This window comes from Lycorma delicatula, chromosome 5 (genome assembly GCF_047948215.1).
Source record: "Lycorma delicatula isolate Av1 chromosome 5, ASM4794821v1, whole genome shotgun sequence".
Lineage (NCBI taxonomy): Eukaryota > Metazoa > Arthropoda > Insecta > Hemiptera > Fulgoridae > Lycorma > Lycorma delicatula.
Genome location: NC_134459.1, coordinates 178,526,594 through 178,550,478, shown reverse-complemented (window position 1 = coordinate 178,550,478; position 23,885 = coordinate 178,526,594). Strand labels below are relative to the sequence as shown.

The 23,885-nt window shown below is 30.3% G+C and overlaps 1 protein-coding gene across 4 annotated transcripts; it reads right to left on the bottom strand.

Annotated features, from left to right (window-relative positions):
• Positions 1 to 7,273: 7,273 nt before the first annotated feature.
• LOC142325630 (uncharacterized) lies at positions 7,274 to 21,252 on the bottom strand. 4 transcript variants are annotated; one of them, XM_075367627.1, is made up of 3 exons: positions 20,833 to 21,252; positions 14,612 to 14,756; positions 7,274 to 7,690 (listed from the first exon to the last, which is right to left on the bottom strand). In XM_075367627.1, the coding sequence occupies exons 1-2, from the start codon at positions 20,974 to 20,976 to the stop codon at positions 14,619 to 14,621; spliced, it is 282 nt and encodes a 93-aa protein (XP_075223742.1). In that variant the 5' UTR covers positions 20,977 to 21,252; the 3' UTR covers positions 7,274 to 7,690; positions 14,612 to 14,618. The 4 variants fall into 4 exon arrangements, with proteins under 4 accessions (XP_075223742.1, XP_075223740.1, XP_075223741.1 ...); XM_075367625.1 differs by having other exon boundaries at positions 14,577 to 14,756; positions 20,833 to 21,251; XM_075367626.1 differs by lacking the exon at positions 7,274 to 7,690 and adding an exon at positions 9,588 to 10,388 and having other exon boundaries at positions 14,577 to 14,756.
• Between the last annotated feature and the right edge of the window lie 2,633 nt (positions 21,253 to 23,885).

The window sequence follows — 23,885 nt, the reverse complement described above, 5'->3', positions numbered from 1 at the left end:
TCAAGGTCCGAAGATTCAAAATATGTAAATCTATACTAATATTATTGTCTTAATTCAATTATGTCATCTTTCTGGTAAACATGGTTCTTTTATAATTCTGTTTTTTTTTTTTTAATTTTAAAGTTTTTTTGAAGCTTGGGGGCAGCATATTTTGGGTTTGCCTACAACAGCAAAAACAATAGGGTCGGCCTTGCAGCATTATAATTCTATAAATAAGGCTCACTATTATAATTGTAAGAGGAACAGAAATAAATAATTTCCTCTAGTGTAACATTTACAGATGACTGTCTAATGATTTTGCATTGTAACAACAAAAGCTCTTAACCATTCAAAGACCATTTATGGTTCATAAACATTCATTATAATTAGGTTTATCATTGATCATGAAGAGTGTAAATCACATTTTTATTTTTACAGGTAGCATTTTATCACTAAAATAATTCCAGTTAGTTACTTCACTGATTTTATTTATCTATTTTTTTAATCTTATCGATAAACATGGGATAGTTACATATAGAGAAATCACAATCCTTAAAAAAAACTTGAGATAGTAAATCACAGTTTTATTTCTGTACATCATGTTAAACAATAATCTTTCTCTCACTGCAACAGACCAACTATTTCTTAACTTTTACAAACTGATGCTCACTTCTAAAGCAAATATTGCAATAACATGTTTTCTCCATAAATGTATTAAAAATAAAAAAACTGCTTGTCAGGCATTTATTTAAAAAAAAAGATACTAAGGTCTATCTTGTGAATATTTATATTAAATTTAATTTTCTTAATGTGTATTAAAGTGTATAAGTGATGAACTAAAGTCTGTATTTATACTAATATATATATATTTATTGAAATTAATTTTTTAAGATTCATATTTTTCTTCTATATTTTTAAATTATATTAAAATAAACCACCTAGTATAACATATTGAGATAACACATATCTTACCTTAATTTTCCATTAAGGTACTTTCGTGGGATCCTGCATCCTTGGTGATGATTAAAATAATTCCATTATTGCATAATAAAAATTTAAAAATAAAAATACTAAAATAATAAAAATTGCATGTTATTTATACAAGTGTTGTAATCTGTTGCAGTTTTTATCAGACCGTATTTCTCAAATACTGTTTGATGGTTTATCATTTGTTTGTATTTATACGGAGAATATCACAAAGTTCTCCCGGGACTTTCATAACCTAGTCTATTCATGAAAATAATGGAAAAAGTTCATATAAACATATGCCCTAAAATGCTTCATTTGCAAGTTATAGCTAGAAAAAGATTTTGCTTGGATTTCAGCTACCCCGTGAAATAAGGCTGTACCAAAATTTTTAGGACATTACTTAAGGGAAAGAATTAGTGATTTCTTATGGTTTTCGACCTGAAAAATCAAATAAAATAGTTCCCAGAACCGTATTTGCAGTAGTTTTAGAAAAATCTTTGCTTAAAAGTTTTGTTTTATTACCCATTTAACAAAGCTGTAGTACATCAATCATACAAAACAGGGTTTTTTACCTCAATTTATCGGTAAATTTCTCAAAAACTACTGCAGATATTGTTCTGGGACTTATTTTATTGCATTTTTCAGGTCAAAAAACAAAATAAATCATTAATTCTGCTTTTTAATTAATGTTCTAAAAATTTCAGTATTGGCCTCATTTCACCAGAGTAGCTGAAATTGTAGCGAAATCTTTCACTGGCTGTAACTCACAAATGAAACTTTTAAGACATATTTCTAGGACCTTTTTATATTATTTTCACGAGTAGAATTGGCTATGAAAGTACCAGAACTTCGTGATACACCTGCATATTGTTACCACATATATGCCTAATTTAATATCGGTGGATGAACACAATAGCAACTCAAATGCGACCTGGCACACAGTATACGGACACGCTGATACAAGCATCACTACCGCCGCATAGTTCTCCCACCATAGTAACGCTGCAGTCCCACTACTCTCAGGCTCCAATAAAAGAGCGTACACCACAAGAATGGATGCAATTCATCGTCAACCACACCTGGTCTTCTGGAGAAGACCAAGGAGAAGAAGGAGAAGAAGAAGAAGAAGATGGAAGAAGGCAGAAGAAGTTCCCTGGCCAGCTGAACATGAGACCTCCAATCAGATACCAACATCCCTGCTGGAACAGCAGGCCTGGTCAGCTCTGGATGTGGACGCTACCTTCCTGCTCCAGCTTGCCAGGCTTCAATCGCCCTGGTCACAGCAGACTCAGCAGGAGCCGGCCCAGCATGGAATCGCTCAGGGAGAACCGCCTCAGCCGTGCTGGCGAAGGACGACTGACACCGACTTGACACTGTGGGGCTCTGGCAGCCACCACTACCACGCTGTAGTGGGGACCTAACTGCCGCTTAGGGAAAGCCCGGTTGGACTTCAATGAACAAGCCACAACTCCCTGAATTCGCCAGAGACCAGGTTTCAGACCCAACCGATCTTCTCAGAGCTAACACAAAAAACGGCCCTTTTAAGGGCCATCACAAGGTTACAAATTACGTGTCATTGAAGCCATTCAGCGACAATATGTAATATTTTTAGTGTAGTGCATGGCATTACAAATTCATATAGTTTTAATATGGATACAGTATGTTGATGATATTCTCATATATGATAAGTACATATAACCTGGTAATAAACAATCTAATAATCTAATATTATTCATCAATCTCATCTAATCATATCCAATGATTAGAGATCATCTAATCAAATCACTTTATGATTGATTAGGTGATTTTATCCATCATCTAATCAATCTCATCTAATAATATTAAAGAAATTAATTGTTATAATGAGAATTTAAAATTCACATTTGAAAACCTAAATGTAATAATATAATTCATAAAAAATGAAATCACCTTGGACTCATAAAATTAACACTGATATAAATTTGATTAATAGAGAAATCAAATAAACACATAATAACACAGAAAAATTAAATAATGAGGTAGACATTAACATTTTCAACATATAGCGATTAAAAATGGATATGATATTACTTTAATTAATATTCATAAAAAAACAACTAACAAAATAACTACCTTACAACCAATACATAATAAAATACAAGAGTGAAAATATATACGAAAAGTATTTATATACTAATAATACTAAAACTTACAATAAAGAGATATTTAAATCAGCATATAATTAAGGTAAGTTAAGGTAAGATATGTCTTATCTCACTATTCTGTACTAGTGGTTTATTTCAATAGAATTTAAATAAATGTATACATATTAATGAAGGTGATTGGTTACAACCCTGTAAATAAATAAAATAATATGTTAATTTTTTACTCTTTTTTCAAGAACTAAACGTTTGCAGTAACTTCTTTTTAAATTAATCTTTGATAAGTCAATCTAGGCAATATATCTGCCTTTCATGTGGAATTTCTGGATTCCAGTACTGGTCATGCATGGAATATTTTCAGACGCTACAAAAAATTAATTTATTATCCATCAGCAGCTGTTACAGAATACCAGCCAGAATAAAATTACAGAGAAGTTAATTGCTGTTGGGCATTTTCTCTCCTTCAAATCATTTATAAAATTTCAACACATCTGTACATTGTTCTAAGGGAACAGACTGTAGATATTTAATTGTATAAACAAAAATAAAATCTGATAAACGTCAGAAATGTGCAAAAAGATATTTTTTTTTAAAGACTGATTTTAATGAAACTGAACTTTAGGTTGTTCATCGATTTATTTTTTTTATTTCAATCGTCAATATTGTTAAATTACATAAAAACAAATATAACGAAACACCTTGGCTATTTAACAATGTACTTATATCATGTGGGTATATCCCATGAAGAAATTGGAGAAACTTTCAGGACATGTTTTACTGGCGAACATAATGAAAAAATTTCACATTGTTACCGCATATATGCTTAATTTAATATCGGCGGGCGATAACGACAGCAACAATGTGAGAGGGGTGCACAGTATACGGACGCGCGGATACCGCGCAGTTCCCCCGCCATAGCGGCGCTGCAGCCCCACCAATCTCAGGCACTAATAAAAGAGCGTTCACCACGAGTGTGAACGCAATTCATCGTCGACCACCACCTGGAGAAGACCAAAAGAAAAGATGGAAGAAGACAGAAGTTCCCTGGCCTGCTCAACGTGGGACCTCTCGGCGGATGCCAACATCCCCGCCGGAACAGCGGGCATGGCCGGCCCGCCGAGGGAGCTTTCAGGACGCGGACGCTGCATTCCCGCTCCAGCTCCAGCTCGCCGGGCTCAGCAGCAAGAGCCGGCCCAGCGTGGGATCGCTCGGGGAGAAACGCGGCCGAACGACGACGACGACCGACGCCGACCCGACACTGCGGGGCTCTGTGGGCCCACTGCCGCTGAGGGAAAGCCTGGTCGACTTCAGTGGACGAGCCGCAATTCCCCGACTTCGTCCGCAGACCAGCTTCCGGACCCAACAGCTCTATTCCAAGCTAACGCTAAAAAACGGCCTTTCTCAGGGCCACCGCAAGGTTATGAATTACGTGCCATCGAAGCCATTCGGCGACAATATAAACACAGGTCTGAAACGCTTTGTTTTCGAGTTCTGGCTAGCGAAAAATTTCATCTGGATTTCTGCTCTTCTAATAAATAGAAATTCTACTGTAATTTTTGCCATCCAAATTAGGTAGTAAAGTTGGTCGTTTCTTGTGAAATTTGAGCTGCAAAACAGGATAAAACTTATAGGACGAAAGGTCCCAGAACTATAACTCCAATAGTTCTTACGATATCAGATGTACACCACTAAATTCGATGTTGGAAAAAGTTTTTTTTAGGTTTGTGGTACAATAGCTTTGTTAAATGACTGATAAGTGCGTAAAATTTAGTAAAACATTTTGTTGAGAATTTAATTCTGAGAAAATTAATATAAATACAGCCAACAAAAAGTAAAATCTTTGAAAAATTGTTTTTTTTTAATGAAGCAAAACAGCCGAAAAATAGACAGAAAATCATATTAATCTTTCTGAACGTAATAAATATTATTCTTAATATAACAAAACAAAAAAATAAAATTACACAGGGTTGTGCCTGATATAAAATATTTCCAACGGCTTTCTGTATCATCTCAGGATCGCTTTGAATAAATTCAATAGCAGTTCATATTTTAAAGAGCAACTCTTTTTTAGAATTAACATTTTATTGGTATACTATCATAGGTAATCTAGTAGCATTGTCAGGCGATTGCGGTGGCCAATCGATTGGTCCCTAATTTCAATTGAATCGGTCCAGTTTAAGAAACTGGCATTCAAGTGATTTCTATTTACTAAAGAAAATGTGGCATTGCACCATCACGCTAGAAAATTATTTGCAATCTAGTTTGTACAGGTACATCCTTAAAAAAAGCCAGAAAATTATTTTTCAAGAAATGAATGTATCATAAGTTTTTCATTGAAAACAAATGGTCTCAGAATTTTCTCATAAATAATGCCATACTAAAAATGAATGTTGAAATGTATGCGGGAAAATAGTTCCCATAGTACCACGTCGATTGTCTTTGCTCTATAAATGACTATTTTTAGAACTGATGAATCCACTTCTTATGAAAGTGGCTTTATTAGTAAATAAAATTGAATTTACCTTATTAATGTTGTCTAGAACCAAACAGAAGTTTAACCGCTGAGGGTAATCTGTTGGCTGCAAATTTTTAATCTTCCGCAGATGGAAAGGATAAAGAGTTTCTTTATGTAGGATGCATCACACTTTATTTTTAACAAAACAGTGCAACATGAAATTTAAGTAGTCCTTGGGCTACGGTGAATATGCTGAATCACAGTGTTCAACACGATGATTTTCAACAGAAAGTGAACATTATTGGAAATGACCCTTTCGTTCATAAATGCTGATATATTGAAGAATTTTATTAGATACAAAAATAATAATATGTTTTTCTACTTATTTTTCATCTGTTTTGCATCAATAAAAAACAGACTTTAAAAAGTTTTTTTTTAACTTTCTGTTGCTGTATTTACATTAATTTTCTCAGAAACCTCTGTTTATATGAACTTTTGTAATTATTTTCACCAGCAGAACATGTCCTGAAAGTTTCTCAGTCACTTTATATAAAATGTTTGACTTCGTCACCAATTAAATACCATCATTCAGCTTTATCTGAAGAAAAAGAGATGATGTCTAAGCAAAACAATGAATTCTAAGTTCACTGTTGTATGTTAAAATAAATTAGAAAAATAAAATTGTTCTGATCACTAATAGATTATTAAACTTTTCTCGAGGAACAAATACAAAAAAAAAAGGAGTAATATGCGATATGTAGGAAAATTTTAAAAATCTAAACCGCTCGCTCAAAAAATTCTAAGCCAGAAAAGTGCAATAAAATCATTTTATGAAGCTAGTAATCATCTTAATAAAAATTTAGAAAGAAAACTGTGCAGAAATAAATACGATTGAAGCACTTAAGATATCAAAATAAAAGTAACTATACAAAGAAGAAAATTATTACTTTACAGAAAGAAAAAACTGTAAACAAGTCCTTTCATCGATAACATATTTATACATGTATATATGTATTTAGTGTCAACCACAGTAGTTGTAGGCTACCTTAATAAGTCAAACGTCACTACAATAAATGACACAGTCATTTTTAATAATAATAAGCATCACATACCAAGCTTATTAGGAATGTGAGCTTATTAGTGACCAGGTTTCCTATTGCCTTCTACACAGAGCCAGATATGTGGTTGTGTATCAAAATGAAAAGTACACAGAAAGCATCGGAAATGTTTTTTAAATTTAAAAATTTTTTTCATACACTATTAAAAAAAAAAGAATGAAAAGTCACGTTCCCCACAGAATAACATTGAAATGATGTAATTACGATAGAAAATTCTATTAACTTATTTTGTTTAACTCTTTCCAACTGGAAATATAATTTATTAATAAAATAAAATTTAGTGGTAAGAAAAACTCATGGGGTTTCATATAATAGAAGAAATTGATAAAACTCAATAAGATTAGGCGAATAACACATTAAATATTAAAAAGAAATAGAAAAATATAAGACTGACTGATTTACGTTTAAAAAAGAGAAAGATGAGTTTTTTACGGTAAAAATTTTATAAGAGTAATGTTTAATAAAAAAACTTCATAATGTTATCTATAAAACATTTTTTTAATAAATTTCTTTATTAAACATTTGCTTAAAGCAGGTGTATTTCTGACTTCAGTTTCAACTATCTAAAATTACATTTTGATTACGTACGTAAAAATAATTGAACATAAAGATTCAGTTAAAAAATAATTATAATTGTATTAATTTTACAAATGATAAGATCTTAAAATATTAACAAGAATAATTGATTATATCTCTTCTCTACATGCCAAATGCATAAATTATCCAGTTTTTATTTAAAATGAATTAGTCTTAAAAATTAAATTTCATACTCTCTAATTTACATTTTCATTATTTTTCAATGAAACCATTTCACATGATACAGGCTAAGATACAGTGCACAATACTAAAGTTAGAAGCTGCCACTTGAGATAAGACTATAATAGCAAAAATTTTTTGCATGCAGTTCCCGTTCAAAATATCTAATTAATCCCATACAATCCTGGAGAAGGATCTCAGACCAGTCAAATAATCAAAAATATCAGTCGTCAAATAATTAATTACTGTGCTATGGTGAAATTAAAAGTATCCTGAAAACATAAGCAAAAGTTTTATAGGAGTTAATAAGGAGGTTGCAGGACACACTGTATAATTTAATCGTATAATCAAGGTTAAGAAAAGCAAATTATCAAATCTGCACAATAATAAAGTAAATGCAAACACCAAATAAGGAATAAAAATCATTGACTTTTCTTTTGATGCGTTTATCTGTTAATTAAGATTTTGAAGAACCGTAGTAAGTAGCATTATTCAAAATGTTAATAAAATTTTCTTATTTACAGAGGGCTGAGAAACATGTAAAATAGAGGTTATTGAAAATATTTAAAAAATTACTGATTTTGTGTAACTTTTTTCTTGCAATTTGGTTTTTTTACCTCGGTAATAATCTTTCTAATGCTACTTTTTCATGATTAACTTCAAAACTAAGGATCCTAATAAAAAAAAGATACCTGGAATTCTACAAGAGTTATTTCATTAAATATGTTTTTTTTCTTTATTGTACATCCAAAACCGTCATGGATGTGAAAGAGGAAATCAACCGTTTCTTAAAAACTTTTTTAACAATAAAATTTAAATTTATAAATGTTAATTAATATATTAGAATTATTTATAAATTACAAACTAGAAGAAAGTACACAGTTTCTCTCTTTACACGCGCTTTTATTATTGATTTCCTGCTTATCTGCGGCAATATATTTTATAGTTCTTATTTTTATTTTAACTGTAATTACTTCATTCCAATTTTTCTCTCTCTGTGATTCAAGTATCAGTACTATGTACAATTAAGTCTTCTTCATATGGTAAATGAGGCAGTTTAATAAATCAGACTGTTTCTGAAAAGATAAAGCGGCTAATTTGTTTGCTGTTTTATTTTGTGTAGACTTAAGACCGAGTGAAGTTAAAATAGTCTCTAAAAATCCCTGGAAATGTGGGAGTATTTAACTAAGAAATGGCCTTCTTGTAGTTTATCACTGGATGTAACTCTTGTTATAGGTTCTAGTGTAAAGGAATCGAGATTCAGTTTCTTTGTCTGAGATCAAGAGTCTTTAAAATAACTTGAGGAATGCTATTCTCTGCAAAATTAGAAAAGATTTAGTAGTAGTGTCAATTAATAGCAGTCATGATGAAATTGATTCAAATTCATGATAAAAATCTATTTCTAGAGCAGAAAGCTAAAATTAATAAAATCGAGTTGGAAAATTTATCTCTTAAAAAAAGTTGTTATCCGAATTAAATTGCTGTATGGATGAAATTGACCGGTATAGTCAGAAAATACTGTAGTCCCTGAACTGCCAGCTGAAAATAGGTCTGTGTTAATAAATGATAAAGATTTAAAGAGTAAAGCGTTTGGGAATGATTTAAATAATAATGCCATAGACTCAAACCCATAAATAACAGAACAGGCTCATTTCAGGGATAACTGCCGCATTTGTTAGAAGAAGGGATGCTGATGACTTCTTGAATTACAGGAAGCATACTGAGTTGTCTACAGGCAAATTGGAATGGCCATGTTTAACAAAATTTATATTAATCAGTTGTTGTTGTTGTCGTCAGTCTAAGAAAATTCTATTTGCTACAGTTCAACGGTCTCAAAATGAGATGGATTTCACGTTTTCACAGGTTGATTGATCTGGCACATAAAAATGAGGAAGTGTGAGAAAGAGCCATTTATTGTTATTAATAGCGAGTGATTTATGATTTTGTTACATACTGATATTAATGCAGATACCTATTGTTATTATTCTTATAAAATATATAATAATAATATATATTTTATATATATTCAGAAGAGAAAGGAATTATTGTTACTATTAGTGAGTGATATTACTGACTTACTAAGTAGAATTATAAGTAATTAGTAATTTTGGTTTTGTTGTTATTGTGTCCGACATATTCTTTGATGCTGTGCTGTATACTGTATTACTATATATATATATATATATATATATATATATATATATATATACACTAATACAGGGTATATATGGTGTGTGTGTTCAATGTCATGAAATTGCCATTCTGTAATCAATCAATTTCTTGTGAGTAAAGATTAACTGATAAACTGTTTTCTGTTTATATCATGCAAGGCATCTTTGCTTATTGATGACTGACAATCTTAACCTTGTATTGAATTAATTTTAAAAAAAAGAAAAGATATAAAGTAATATGCATACCATAGTCAGTTTAAGCTTATTTTGATAATTTTGTAAACATTGCAGTAATCACACACTCCTACAGCATAAATAATAATTTTCCTTAACAATTGCATTATTCCATATATAATTACTAAATATTTATGAACAGAATGAACTCAATTAATATAATATTGAACTTTTAATTTTTATTATATCAATACATGTATATTCCATGTACAGTATGATACTCGATTTTCTAATTTACATAAGTTTTTCAAGTATGCATGTGAGTATGTAAATGTTAGGATGTATGTACTTAAGTATTACTAGTTTTTCTTCTTTAATTTGTTGATATGACACTGGTTATGTATTTAGTACTTACGAGGAGTATATCATGAATTTGCAATAGTTAAATTTTTTTATTGTATTTATTTGTCAATAACGTAAATTTTTTGATTTATTTTTTTACATTTTTTTTTGTCTAAATCTAAAAATGTTTTTATTATCAGAACGTCAGGGTCTTACAACGAAGGTGTCTAACATCTATTCTTCTGTTTTGGATTGCTCTTACCATATTGTTGGGTTGACTGACCTGCAATTGAACAACAGTTTTTTGTAATGTTCAATTATTTGGGAATAACTTTTAGGTATACAGACAGGATTGACAGGATGGTTAAAGAGGTAGAGGTCTCTTGTTGGCAGTTGATAGGTCATATTCAAAAATTTGTAATGAATAATATTGTAGATCATAAATTTAAGAATGTGTGGATTAAAGTTTATAGTTGTAATTTTAGTGTATTAATTGGTGTAGTTTATTTCCCTCCGGTTACTTCTACTTGTATGTCACTTTTTTGATTATGTTTTATATGATGTCACAGTTTATGGCAGTAATATTTTGTTTTTGGGTGATTTTAACATTCTTGAAATTAACTCAATAATGTCTAAATTCAAGGAGGGAACTTGTGCAGATGCAAGGTAACTTCATGTTCCTATTGGATTTAAGGTCCTTTATTTTTTATAATTTGATAATGAATATTAATGAATGATCGTTTGATTGTGCTGTCAACTATTGAGAATGTCACTAGAGAAACTCCTCCTTTAGTTGAAGATGGTCCTCATCAGGCATTATGTATTAATTTATTGATCCTCAAGGTGGATAAAGTTATTATTCTTGATATTTTTTATAATAAATTTGTTATAACTAATCGGGGGGAGCTGTACAATTTTACAGAAGTGAATTTTGCTGGTGATTACTTTTATGCTAAAGTTAACAACTTTTTAGAAGAGTATGTTCCAAAGAAAAGAGTATGTTCCTCTTGTTTACCAGTTGGATTTCAGCTTAAATTATTATTCATGAGAAAAACCACTGAGCTTGAAAGAGGCGGTATTATAAATATCATGAATTATTATTCAGAGCTGTGAAAATTTCTTAAAGTAAGAATTAATGCAGCTTATTGCAATTATGTTCAGTCTGTGGAACATAATAAAGTTTAATGTACAGCAGTTTTAGAAGTTTTAAAAGAAAAACTCTGAATTTTAACCAGAATGAAATATCTTTGAATGGTATTAATTTTCATGGCAGTTATATATCCTCAGGGTTTGTTCAATTCCTCACTTCAGTGTACACAAAGGTTCCTGCATCGTATGGTTTTGATGAGTTGAAAGAGCATATTACTGATATTTTGAATAATAGTAATTTGTTGGGCACTAATTCGTTTAATCTGGGTGTGGTTATTTAGGCAATAAACTGCTTGAAACTAAAGGCAACTTATGGGGTTCCCATATACTGAAGGGGTTCCAACTTATACTGGTAGGGATTGCGGGGAAGTTATTGCTAAGTAGCTTTGCTTCATATTCAATTTGTCTCTAAAAATAACTTTCTTTCCCAATAAATGGAAACTGGTTTAAGTTATTCCAGTATTTAAATTGGAGGATTGTAATGAAGTGACTAATTATTTTCTCACCTCAACTATCAATGTTTTTGCTAAAATCTTTGAAAAACTCTTATACAAACACTTAAGGTGACACAACAAACCTCAAATTTATGTTCAACATGGGTTCATGACAGGTTGTTCAATTGTTACTAACTTATTATTTTTTACAGAAGATGTTATGCAAGTCCTAGATAATGGGGGAAGGGTTTTATTAAACCTTTAGATACTGTTGATCATGCTGTATTATTAAATAAACTTAGTTTATTTGGGGGTCTCTAAAACATTATTGTAGTTCAAATGCAGGATCATATATAATGAAAAGAGGGCAGTTTGTTACTCAAACAGGATATCTGATACGTCTGGAGTTCCCCAAGGTCTAATCTGGGGCCACTGGTTTTTCTACTGTTTGTTAATAACTTGTTTTTCATATGTAAATGTTCTATGTATGCGATGATATTAAAATTCATCATGTGAGAAATTGTTCCTCACAACATGATAGATTATGACATGACTTGCAATATATTGAAGCAATCTTGAATAATTTATCGGTCTAGTGTGATATAAATAAATTATATTTAAATCCAAAGAAATGTAAACAGTTAATTGCACCTAGGCAGAGATTTTTATATTAGCTTCTTATTTCATTAGTGATGATTTGGTAGTAACTGGTGATACATGTTACCAGTAGTTGACTTAGTTAGGGTCCTGGGAATTATCAGAAGTTTTAGTTTTCAAGAGCACCTTCTGTTTATTTTAAATGATGCTAATAGGTAACTAGGGTTTATAATAAGACACACTAAATAATTTTTGGAATAATGAAGCAAATAAAATACTCTATTATACTTAGGTGAGAAGTCCTCTAGACATAAGTATGCTGTACAGCGTACATTTATTGTACAGTGTTTCATTTTTTTTCAGTTAAGAGTTAGACAAAATAGGTTTAAATAAAGGTATTTGTTTTTTAAGGTTAATAATGAATTTTATCCTTGTAGTTTTGTCCCAGTATATGCAATGTTAAACATCAGACCTCTTAAATTCAGACGAGTTATTACAATTAGTAATGCTATATATAAGGTTATTAATAATTTAATCAACTGTTAGTCTATTTTGAAAAGATTAGTATTACATGTGCCTAAGTTAATAAGAGAAGTAGTTTTACATTTTTATTTCTAAATAATGTACCTTGTAGTGTGCCAATTCCCAATTAAAATCTGCTCCTAAACTGTTCAATATTGTTAGCTTAATTAACAGGAATATTGATCTGTTTAATGATAATTTGTATAAGTATAGACAGGGGCATTCAGAAGCATTGATTTAGCTAGTTTATTATTGTATCTGTTAGTTTATTATATTATTTTGTCTATAAGTACTTTAGAGAGAAACTATGTATTTGTTTAATGTTAAAAAGGTATATTTTGGCTGATGCATGTAACTTTCATTTGTCATTACATGTAAATAAATACTAAACAATAATGTGTGCATTTCATAACAAAATAGATAATTACACATTACAAATACTAAATTAAAAAAAAAAACAGAATATTCTATTAACTATAAAAAATTTGCTTACAAAAAAAAAGGAATAAAAAGGCATGAATATTTGGATTTCAGAGTACTTGAATGTTCGATCACATTTTTTTATAGTAAAATGTGTACATTATTTTGCAAAAAAAAAATCATCACGTATTATGGTGTAGTAATTTATAACCACAAACTTATATATTATAATTTTGGAAAAAAAAGATTTTCCAAATTATTTATTTTTCAGCAGGAAAATGCCTTAGAAGAGATTTGCAAAAGGTTTACCTTAAAACCATGTCCCGGTCAGAAAATTCTTTAACATGAGCAGGCTTAAAACAAACTTTTTTTCACTATTCTCTGAAATGTTGAATGGGGAATACTTAGTTCTAAGACCTTTTCCTGGCTGAAGGTAAGAGGAAATTGTAAACAGAATTCCTCAACAATACCACAGCCATTCAATCGACTGGAATGGCGTCCAAATTATTTCAAATTGAGGAATGACTAGATGAAAAAACTTTTTTCCCCACTTTCAGAATGTCACCATTGATGGAGCTTCCTTACAAAAATGTTTTAACAAAACTGTGTATTAGATTTTCAGTTTTCATTTGTGTTTGTACGCTTGTGCGTCCAAACATTAGCAACAAGTTTTTCTTAAATTGAATACTCATTTGTATCTGTTATTTAACTTAACACTGCACAAATCATAATTCCAACGGAACATGGAAAATAACATCAACTGCTAACAAACCGGAACTTTGCCTTTAGTAAATGAAACAGCTGATTAAAACCTTTACAAATCACCTTACCGATATACAGTGTTACCGATCTGTAAGTTATATCATTCAAAGGGACTTTGTGGCAACTCTATAGAGGATATTAAAATGCACAAACCATTCATGAGCACTGCAAAAACACTTTGATATTTTACATATCATTACTGCTGATACCAATTTTGGCTTCTACTTCCCTATCCTTTACTTAAATAATATAAATATATAATGATGTATATTTATATTATTTTCTAGAACATTTCTGAATTTATTTCCAAGGATGTAAAATATTTAACCCTGACTGTTGGAGGTTTAGTCAAATGAAATAATAAAAAACTGAAGCATCACAATCTTCCAGATGTTGTTTTTCTACATATCTATAAAGAAATAAAACTTTTTTTTTATATTACAAATAAAATTTACTTGCTAACGGCATCAATAAACACAGTTCACTTAGTTTAATTTATCTCTAAAGTTTACAGGAAAAAATATATATACACCTGATTAATAATTCCATAATTATACTATAGCTACATCATTATTAAAAATACGTACAATACAAAGATAATATATTAAAATTGAATATATACATCATTGTTAACAATTAACTCTCACGGCTGTTCTAGAAAACCTCTGATGAGCCCTTTTAAATTGTAACATTATCTTATGCTGTACTTCAAGCTTTTGGATACATTTGCGGCAAACAGTCTTTGGTAAAGGATCATTCACATCTACCTGAAAGAACAAAGAAAAAATCATAAAAAAAACACCAACTCATTGTTATGTGAATAAATAACAATTCTATTTATCATACCATATTAAGTGTTGCTCTATGTGAAAATGAGTTATATTATTGTTGGTAGATTTTCTATATATGCTTGTTTCAGTTTTGTTATTGTTATTAATTTTTATGTTTATATTTAAAAGAGTATGGTTCTGTCATTGTCTGTTTCCATAGCAAATTTGAGTTTATTATTAAACTCAATTTATATTTATTCACATAACAATAAGGTGGTATTAAATAATGAACTGGAATATTAAAAAATGCAACTTTACAAAATGGCTACAATAAATCTTATATTGATAACATTTACAGGGGATATTTAAAGAAAAAATATAATAACAAAAATGCTACCCTTATTGTAGTAAATGGTTCTAAAAATTACGATAGAAAACATATTTTATACAATTATATAAACAAAAACACAAATAAAATTGTGAATGTTTACAATAAACAATATATAATTGTATATAAACCAGTAAATAATATTTCAAAAAAGTTTTTTAATTATAACACTAATTATATTTTTGACAAATTTAACTGAAGTGGCATATATAAAATTAAATGCACATACTGTGATGTCATATATATATATATGACATCCTGTATATATATATATATATATATATATATATATATATATACAGGTAAAATTGATAGATTATTTAAAGCAAGATTCTCAGAACATCTAAGAGCAATTAAAAAGAAAAAGAAAACTTTTTCAAATATGGTAGATCACTTGATTTCAAATGGACATAAAATTGCAGATTTAGTAAATAATCTTAAAATATTAGAAAGTGGAGCATTTGGAGAAGTATTATATTTATAAATATAAAAACTTCAATTTAATAAACCACCAAGTAGATTTTGAGCAGGATGATCTCCTTGAATTTTAACATTTGACTAATAATTTTAATCAGTCATGACATGGTTGATGAAGTATCTCAATACTAATGTTAACTGTAGTATTTTTAATAACTGATGATGAAGCTAAAGGATTTGAAAAGACATTAGATTGACGGTAAGATCAATTGTTTGCTTTAAGTGTGTATGCTTTGTGTATGTGGTGGTTTATAAATACTAATTATAATTCAACACCCAGGACATGTTTAAACATTTTTTTCAAAATACGTGTAATTGTTAATGCTGGAAATTTATGTTAAGACTAATCAATTAGTAAAAGAAATAATTTTTTTTTAAGAAAGCATAAATATCATGGGCCTCAGAAAAGAAAAAGAAAATATGATTTCTACCTCCTCTCTCGCCAACTCCCCTCCACGGGTTAGATCTCCAGTTAAAACAATACACAGCCCCAGGAGATGCCTTTGAGCTCAGGGAATCCAGAGTCCCAGTGTTTCTCACCATCAGCCACCTGCGCAAGCATGGACAAACGATGGCTCCATAGAGAGCTGTCCTTCCTTCACCCATTTACTCTCCGGTAAATTTAATAAGAGTGACCATTTAGTTTTGTATGTAGATTTCAACGCAAGGATCAGAAACCGACCAATCGAAGGTGTTGTTGGGGTTTTTGGTGAGAGTTCTCAGAATAGTAATGGGCTTGTGCTGAGGAAGTTTTCTAGCTTTAATAAGCTTAAAATAAGCGACTCCTTTTTCAGGAAAAAGGATATCCACAACTACATCTGATCGGCTCACAGTCTTATGTTGGTAATAGATTAAATTATGAATGATAAGTTGAGGTCAGCAGTTGAAAATGTTGCAGTGAGGCGCAGAGAAGACTTATATTCAGATCATTCAACATTAAGACTTTGGGCAAGTGGAAAACTAATACAGGTCTGAAAAAGTCGGAAAAAGAAGTTTTTAAAGTATATCTTATGCAGGAGGATTCTATTTGTGATCTATACCAAAAGTGACTGTATGAACATTTTATGGCGTTAGAATCAGTTAAGGATGTAAATCAAGAATGGTGTAATGTAGAGTATTGTATTAAAATTATTGCTTATGAAGTTGTTGGGATTGCAAAGGAGCGTAAGGGGATGGAAGGTTTGCGGATGTGGAATGAAGACTGGATAAAATGAATCAGAAAAAAGGGAAGCACATCTGTTGATGTTGCAAAATAAAACAGAGGAAAATAAGAAATTTAAGGAAAAAATAAATCATTGTAAGGCAGCAGTTCGTAAAGCACACTTTCTTTTTCCTGTTTACCCTCTGGGAATTACCATTCAGGTACTACTTCAGAGGATGAATGAGGATGATATGTATGAGTGTAAATGAAGTGTAGTCTTGTACAGTCTCATTTCGGCCATTCCTGAGATGTGTGGTTAATTGAAACCCCAACACCAAAGAAAATCGGTATCCACAATCTAGTATTCAAATCGTATAAAAGTAACTGCCTTTACTAGGACTTGAACGCTGGAACTCTCAACTTCCAAATCAGGTGATTTGAGAAAACACATTCACCACTAGACCAACCCGGTGGGTATCGTAAAGCACACTAGGAGTCATGGAATAGATTTGTAAGCGTGTTGGAGAACAATCTGCATGAATGACAAACCTTTGGGTATAAGATGATGAAACATTACAATAAATCTGAGAAAGAGGCTGCCTGGATTTGTACAATTAAGATTGAACAGTCAATTCCCCATTATCATGATTTATGATATAGAGTTGATGTAGTAGAGGAAATCAATGAGTTGGATAATGCTCACAATGGAGATGATATAACTTTGGAGGAACTTGTTATTGTATTGGAAACCTGAAATAAAAGGGCAGCCAGTATAGACAATATAAATGTTGAGTAGTTAAAAGTAAAGTGTACTGTTGTTTTATTTTACATTATTGCATATTTACAAAATATGCTGGAAGTCCTGCACAATACCAAAGTTTTGGAAATTTACAGAGCTTATAAATATTTTAAGAAAGGAGACAGGACAAAATGCAACAATTATAGAGGAATAATTCATTAAACTCTGTTTATAAAGTGTACACTAAGATCTTAAATGTGGTGTCTTCAGCAGATTTCAGAAGCTTTGCTTAGGAGAGGACCAAAATGGTTTTAGTAGAGATAGATCTTGCATTGATAATGTAATTATATTTAAATACTGACTGAAAAGAAAAGAGTTTAGCTTGGAAATTCACACTGCATTTGTTTAATATAAAAAAGCTTCTGATCATGTTTTAAGGCAGAAGCTCGGGGAAATTATGAAAAATAGACGTTATCCACTTTATGTAATAAAAGTGGTTAAAGGTATATTAAAACAAAAATTGTAATAAATAATGTTTTTAACAGTGGTGAACTGACAGATAGAACCATGATGTAAAGCAAGGATGTAGTTTATCATCTACACTTTTTAATATTTACACTGACGTTGTTGTAACACAATGGAAAAGTAATGTTTTTTATGATATAATGCTCAGTTCAAAAACAACTGTTTTAAATACATTACTCTTTGAAGATGATCAGGTTATTATACAGGCCTCATAAAAGCTATACAAAGAGATCTTTATATGAATTGAATAACTACGTAGTCAATATAACTTTAAAATATCAGTAAATAAAACAAACATTATGGCCTTGTCGGACAAGGATCTGATAAGATCAAAAATAATTTTGGAAAACAAACCGATTGAGCAGGTTTCAAATTTTCAAAATTTAGGATGCAATATCAGATAAAGATGCAGAATTTTCAAAATATGTGTGGGACAATACGATCCTTTTGCAATAAAGTTAGAACAGATACAATGCTGAAGCTATGTAAAGTAATGTCTGTCTCTCTGATAATGTTTGGAAGCGAGGTATCGGTTGATCGTGCAAGGACTGAGTCAAAAGTACATGTAGAGGAGATGCAATTTCTTAGATCTGTAAAAGGCTGTTCTAGATGGGATCGTTTTAGAAACGATAATATAAAAAGAGATATATTTTCTCATAAATGAATTGTGCATTACAAGGAGAACTGGGTTAAGCATATATCTAGACTGGATAATGATAGATGGGTTAGGCAAGTAATTAATTATAAACCAAGAGGGAAGAGAAGTGTAGGGAGACTAAAGAGGTGTTATAAATTTCCTTAAAATTTGTACAGGTTTGACATCTGTCCAGAATTGCAAGAAAAAAAATTTTTAATTCTCATTATTATTTTTATCACACATTGTTTTTTATAAAACATATAAAAAGGGCTGCTAAGATTCAATTTGTTATTGAATACATTTAATGAAATAATTAAAACTGGAATTTTTCATTAACTTTATCAAATGGGTGCAATAACAACCAGACATGTTTTAAATTTTTTTTTTTAACACTATATAATTTTTGTCATTAGCAGAGTTAAATAATATAATTAATAATCTATATTTATGATATATACATAATATATTTTTATTTTGCCTTGATATAATCTCTTTAATATGTGTGAAGTTATTGCTTATATATACAGTATGACTAAGGATGACTTGGTCATTCTTGTTTTCTTCAGACTAGCAGATATAATTTATTATGTTAGTATGTTATATAACTGAGGAAGGCCATACAGGTCCTGGGATCCTGTGCCACACAAATGAGATCTGAAATAAACACTGTGTTGTACACAAAGTTGAGGTCTGTTACATGTTTTACATATAACAAATAGTGTATTATTGCATCTGAAATTGTAGTAAGTATGTTTGAGAACATGCATTAAATCCACATTCTTCAAAAAACATCTCCCATAGCATCGGAATGCTCCAGTTGAGATATCCAGCACCACTGAATTACCTGCACAGGAACAGGAGACCTTATGCCACTGTCAAGGTTAAATAACTATAAAATAACCATATAAGTATAGGAAAGAAATTTGATTTATTATGCTTATTCATGAAAGGACAAAATGTACCAAGTTTCATCAAAATGTGAATGAAGGATGTCATGGTCGGGTTCATTGATGTGGAATGACACATAGAAAAGATTCATACCTTCTTGCTATTCAAAGGGTATATCATATTCCTAACCCTATTCATTTGAAAGACTTATAATTGCAAAAAAAAAATTTTCTTTTGAAAAATGTGTTCCACCTTCTGAAAAAATAAAAATACGTAATGTTGCCCAAGAGGTTCAGTCTTTGCTCCCTACACTGAGCATCTTATTTTAGCTACCTTAAAAATTAACACTAAGATTCATCTTTAATTTTTATTTTTTGCTAAATTTATAGTTAGGATATTCACTAGGTTTTTTTCATTTATCATATTTCTTGGTAAACATGATATTGATAAATAAAGTTTTTAAACAGTAAAAACTTTTATTTTACATAAATTTTGAGGCACATTGTGTAATTGGGCACACTTACTTTTGTTCTTAGGTTCCCTTGCCTTAACAATTACTACGTGAAAAAATTAATAATTATTAAAATCATTCAGATAAAAATAAATATTCTTTCTAAGATTCAACATATACTTATCAATAGTCTTTTCTTGTCTCCTTAAAAAGAAACCTGATACAAACAAACCTATTAATTTAAATTTCCTACAACAAATTTTCTTACCACTATAACCAGTGACACCAGTTACAAATAACATTTTAATCACAACTGAAATCATGGTCTTATTAAACTTTATATATAATTTTTCAGAGTAAGTTAATTAGCCATTAATATTTCACACGCATTCCTCAGGGGAGCCTTTTCAATTTTTATAATCAACATTAAAACTGGAAATTTATCTATTATGGTAAATTTAAAAAAATAGTATCACTAAATGGGGAGAGAGAGAATTTTAACTGGTTAGACATACTTAAAACCCCTTCTCTGCTAGTTCTTTTTTGTCTCAATACACAGCTTTTGTTACAAATAAACATTACAACTGCACATATTATAATATAGAATTTACTTTAAATTCTAGTCTAACAGTTTATTAAACTCTCAAAATAATAATACGATCCACTCACTATCATTCAATTTTAATGTAAACTACTGTATTATGAATCAAATTTAGCTGTTACCAGCAGAAAAAAATAATTTGAAGTACATGTAACAAATCAGAGTATACACACAGACTAAACAGTAAACCAAATATCTCCAAAAATCATCATTTCGTATTACTTACATTTATAGGCAAATATGCGTTGATTTTCTTTGACAACTGTAATCGAACCCCTTCTTCACCGTATATATGAACAACCAATTTATTCATTTTAGAACACAAACGACAAATAAATCCAGTAAGAACGGCTGAATCTATACTTCCCATCGTAACAAAGTAGTAACTTAGTTTACGCCGAACACCAACCCTAACCTAAATCATATACTGCATACCATTTTTATATAGAAAACAAAAAAGTAATAGCTTATTTAGACAAATTAAAGACGGAATGTAATTAAATACATTAAACATATCAGTTTACGAAAAAATAAAATCTACGACGCTCCACCACTAGTTATTTATATCAAAGGTAAAAGAAATAAGAATTACTATCTTAGATCTGCTCTCAATGTTATATTTACATAAATCACAAGTTCCAAAGAGAACAAAATTATCAGAATACAAGAAAGAAAACAAGTACTTTTTCTACGGTTACGTAGGAAGATTTTCAAGAGCACTAATCATTACGAAATGATAAATGTTCATCTTCAGTAATAACCAAGATCATTCAAAAATAATATAAAAGCTCAATTGTTTTCAAACAGTAAATGTAATACAAAGACAAATTTTCATATATTAAAGACAAAAAATCTTTTAATTGGACTACTTTCCTGAAAATTTTAACAAATTAATGAAGAATTATAATTAAAATAATCGTTAAGATCGACTTTTGAAAGCAGTACATCACTTTGTGCTTTTACTTTTTTACGTCCGCAATTTACTATTTCGTTGAATCTAAACAGCTGGTAAATCACGTTCTGGTTTGTAAGTCCGTGTTTGAGTGAGAGATCCCCTCATTTGATGATGAACCTCGAATATTTGTGGATATAATAAACTTGGCAGGTTTATTGTATCCCATAAACATTGTCGCCCATATCCCAATCCATGTTTCTACAGGATCATGTGGACGGATTGGATTTAGTAATGTATTACCTAATGAGCGAAATTAAGAAGCCCCCTTCCTTAACATAAGGAAAAAGGTACAACTGGCTCATGAAGAAAAAGTACAAAGTATTGGATGCTTGCCATGCATTTCACCAGAGTATGCTTGCACTAAGTACACCATAACAAAAGAGTAGGTCCGATTATTAAACACCTGAATGTACAGAAAGGAAGAAAAGAAAAAAGGAAAACATTCTAAATCCAGAAAAAGAAAAAATGAAATACAAAGTCATTGCTAACTTTGGTGCAAGACAAGGGAAACTTGCTCAATGGCTTCAATATTATATAATAAGTAAATTAAATTATCTGATTCTGAACTGCATAGATGAACCAACTTCCAGATAGTTCAATGTAGTGGATTCAATTAAGAGTGAACAAGAGTATGGATGATATTTGAGTAAGAAATTACTTGCACCTACATTATCATGATATATTTCCCTAACAGTATCAAAGACTCCACTACGAGGATGCTGGATTTTCAAGATACTCAACAAGTTTTGAATGTACTGAATGAAAGCTGCTCAGAAGAACTGAAGACTACAAGGTTTCTCCACTGAGTACTGCAGTTAATTGTTTCTTGGATACTAAAGTCTAAAGAAGGAACTCGTCAACTTAACCTGGAAAGGTAAAATTTAGCTGGTTATAATGAAATTCAAATGCAGTACTCAGTCTTTAAGAGTGCATGACTAGCATTTTGAAAAAAAATGAGTTTCCCAAACTTACTCTTTAGCTTCTTCTCCTTGGAAGGAAGATGAATCTTTAAAGACCTCTTTGTGTTGTCTGTAAGCACTTAAAAAAGAAAGATTTTATCTCTGAAAGACAATGTTTGTAAGAGAACTAAAAACTTCAGCCAAGGATAGGAGACATTCTGATAGACAATAAGGCAAGAAGAGGAGAAAAGCTGTTGGAGTAACTACTGTAGCTTATAGGTAAGCCTTGAATGGATTGAAGAGGCACATATAATAAATAGACATTGCACTAAAGCTATTACTATTACTATATGTTTTATACTAGTTTTAAAACAGAACATCAATATTTAATATCCATATCCATGAGATATATACTCTAATTTATAATGATACCCATAATTTGAAATATAGTTTTAATTAGATTAAAACAATTTTTATACATCTTATTATGGAATAGGTCTGGGACTGATACATAATAAATTAGCATAACACATTAGTGTTACAAAAAAGTGTAATTTGTTTCTTATGTAATTTAACAAGCATTCCTGTAGGCATTATTTATAAACTCTTGATAAAGACAGTTGATTTTTTATATGTTGCTATTATATACTATTAAATGCCATAAAAATCTGGAAATACTAAAAGGTGCCATTATATGAAGATTAGGGTCAATTTTTTCTTAAATTGCAGTAGAGTAATTCTTTCAAAACAATCAGCAAAAATAACTACCTCAAAAAGTTTTTAACTTCTTTTAGCTCTTAAATTATCTTGATTAACAAATCTTCATAAATGATCGTAGGTAAATAAATTAAATTTATCTCTCACAGAGGATCAATGGTATGTAGATTAAAAATCTTGAAATATTAGTAAGACTGCTGTACAGTATACAAAATTATTTCATATTTAATTACTTACTTTCTAATTAATGAAACTATTTCTTACAAAGATCTTTCAGAGCTATCATCTATCATCTCCTTCTTAAGTGAAGAATCTGTTAGTACTGTTGCTAACAATTCTCATTTTAAATAAGCTAGAAACTCCATGCGTGATTGATTAATGTGTTTGACCTATATTGTGTTTGTTTATTTAATGTTTACTTTGTTAAATTTTGTCTTAGTAGACTTCATATGGATCAAGTAACATAATACTGACATCTCAGCGTACTTTAAGAACATGAAATTTCAAGCAAACAAAATTTGTCAGACAGCACAAATTGTAGTTTGAAATACAATACTGACAAAATGTATCAGTTAAATTAGTTAACTGAGAGTGTTATTTCTTCCACAGATAAAATACATAAAAGAGGATCAAGAATGGCAGAATTTTACTTGTAATGATATAAAATTAGTAGAGTAGTTAAATAATGAAACATTTTCAAGCTCTTTA

Excerpts from the sequence above, each read along its gene's own strand:
- LOC142325630 (XM_075367627.1), bottom strand. The coding sequence starts at position 20,976 with ATGGGAAGTATAGATTCAGCCGTTCTTACTGGATTTATTTGTCGTTTG. Across the intron at positions 14,757-20,832 it reads ACGCATATTTGCCTATAAAT|GTAGATGTGAATGATCCTTT; the intron begins GTAAGTAATACG and ends TTGTTCTTTCAG.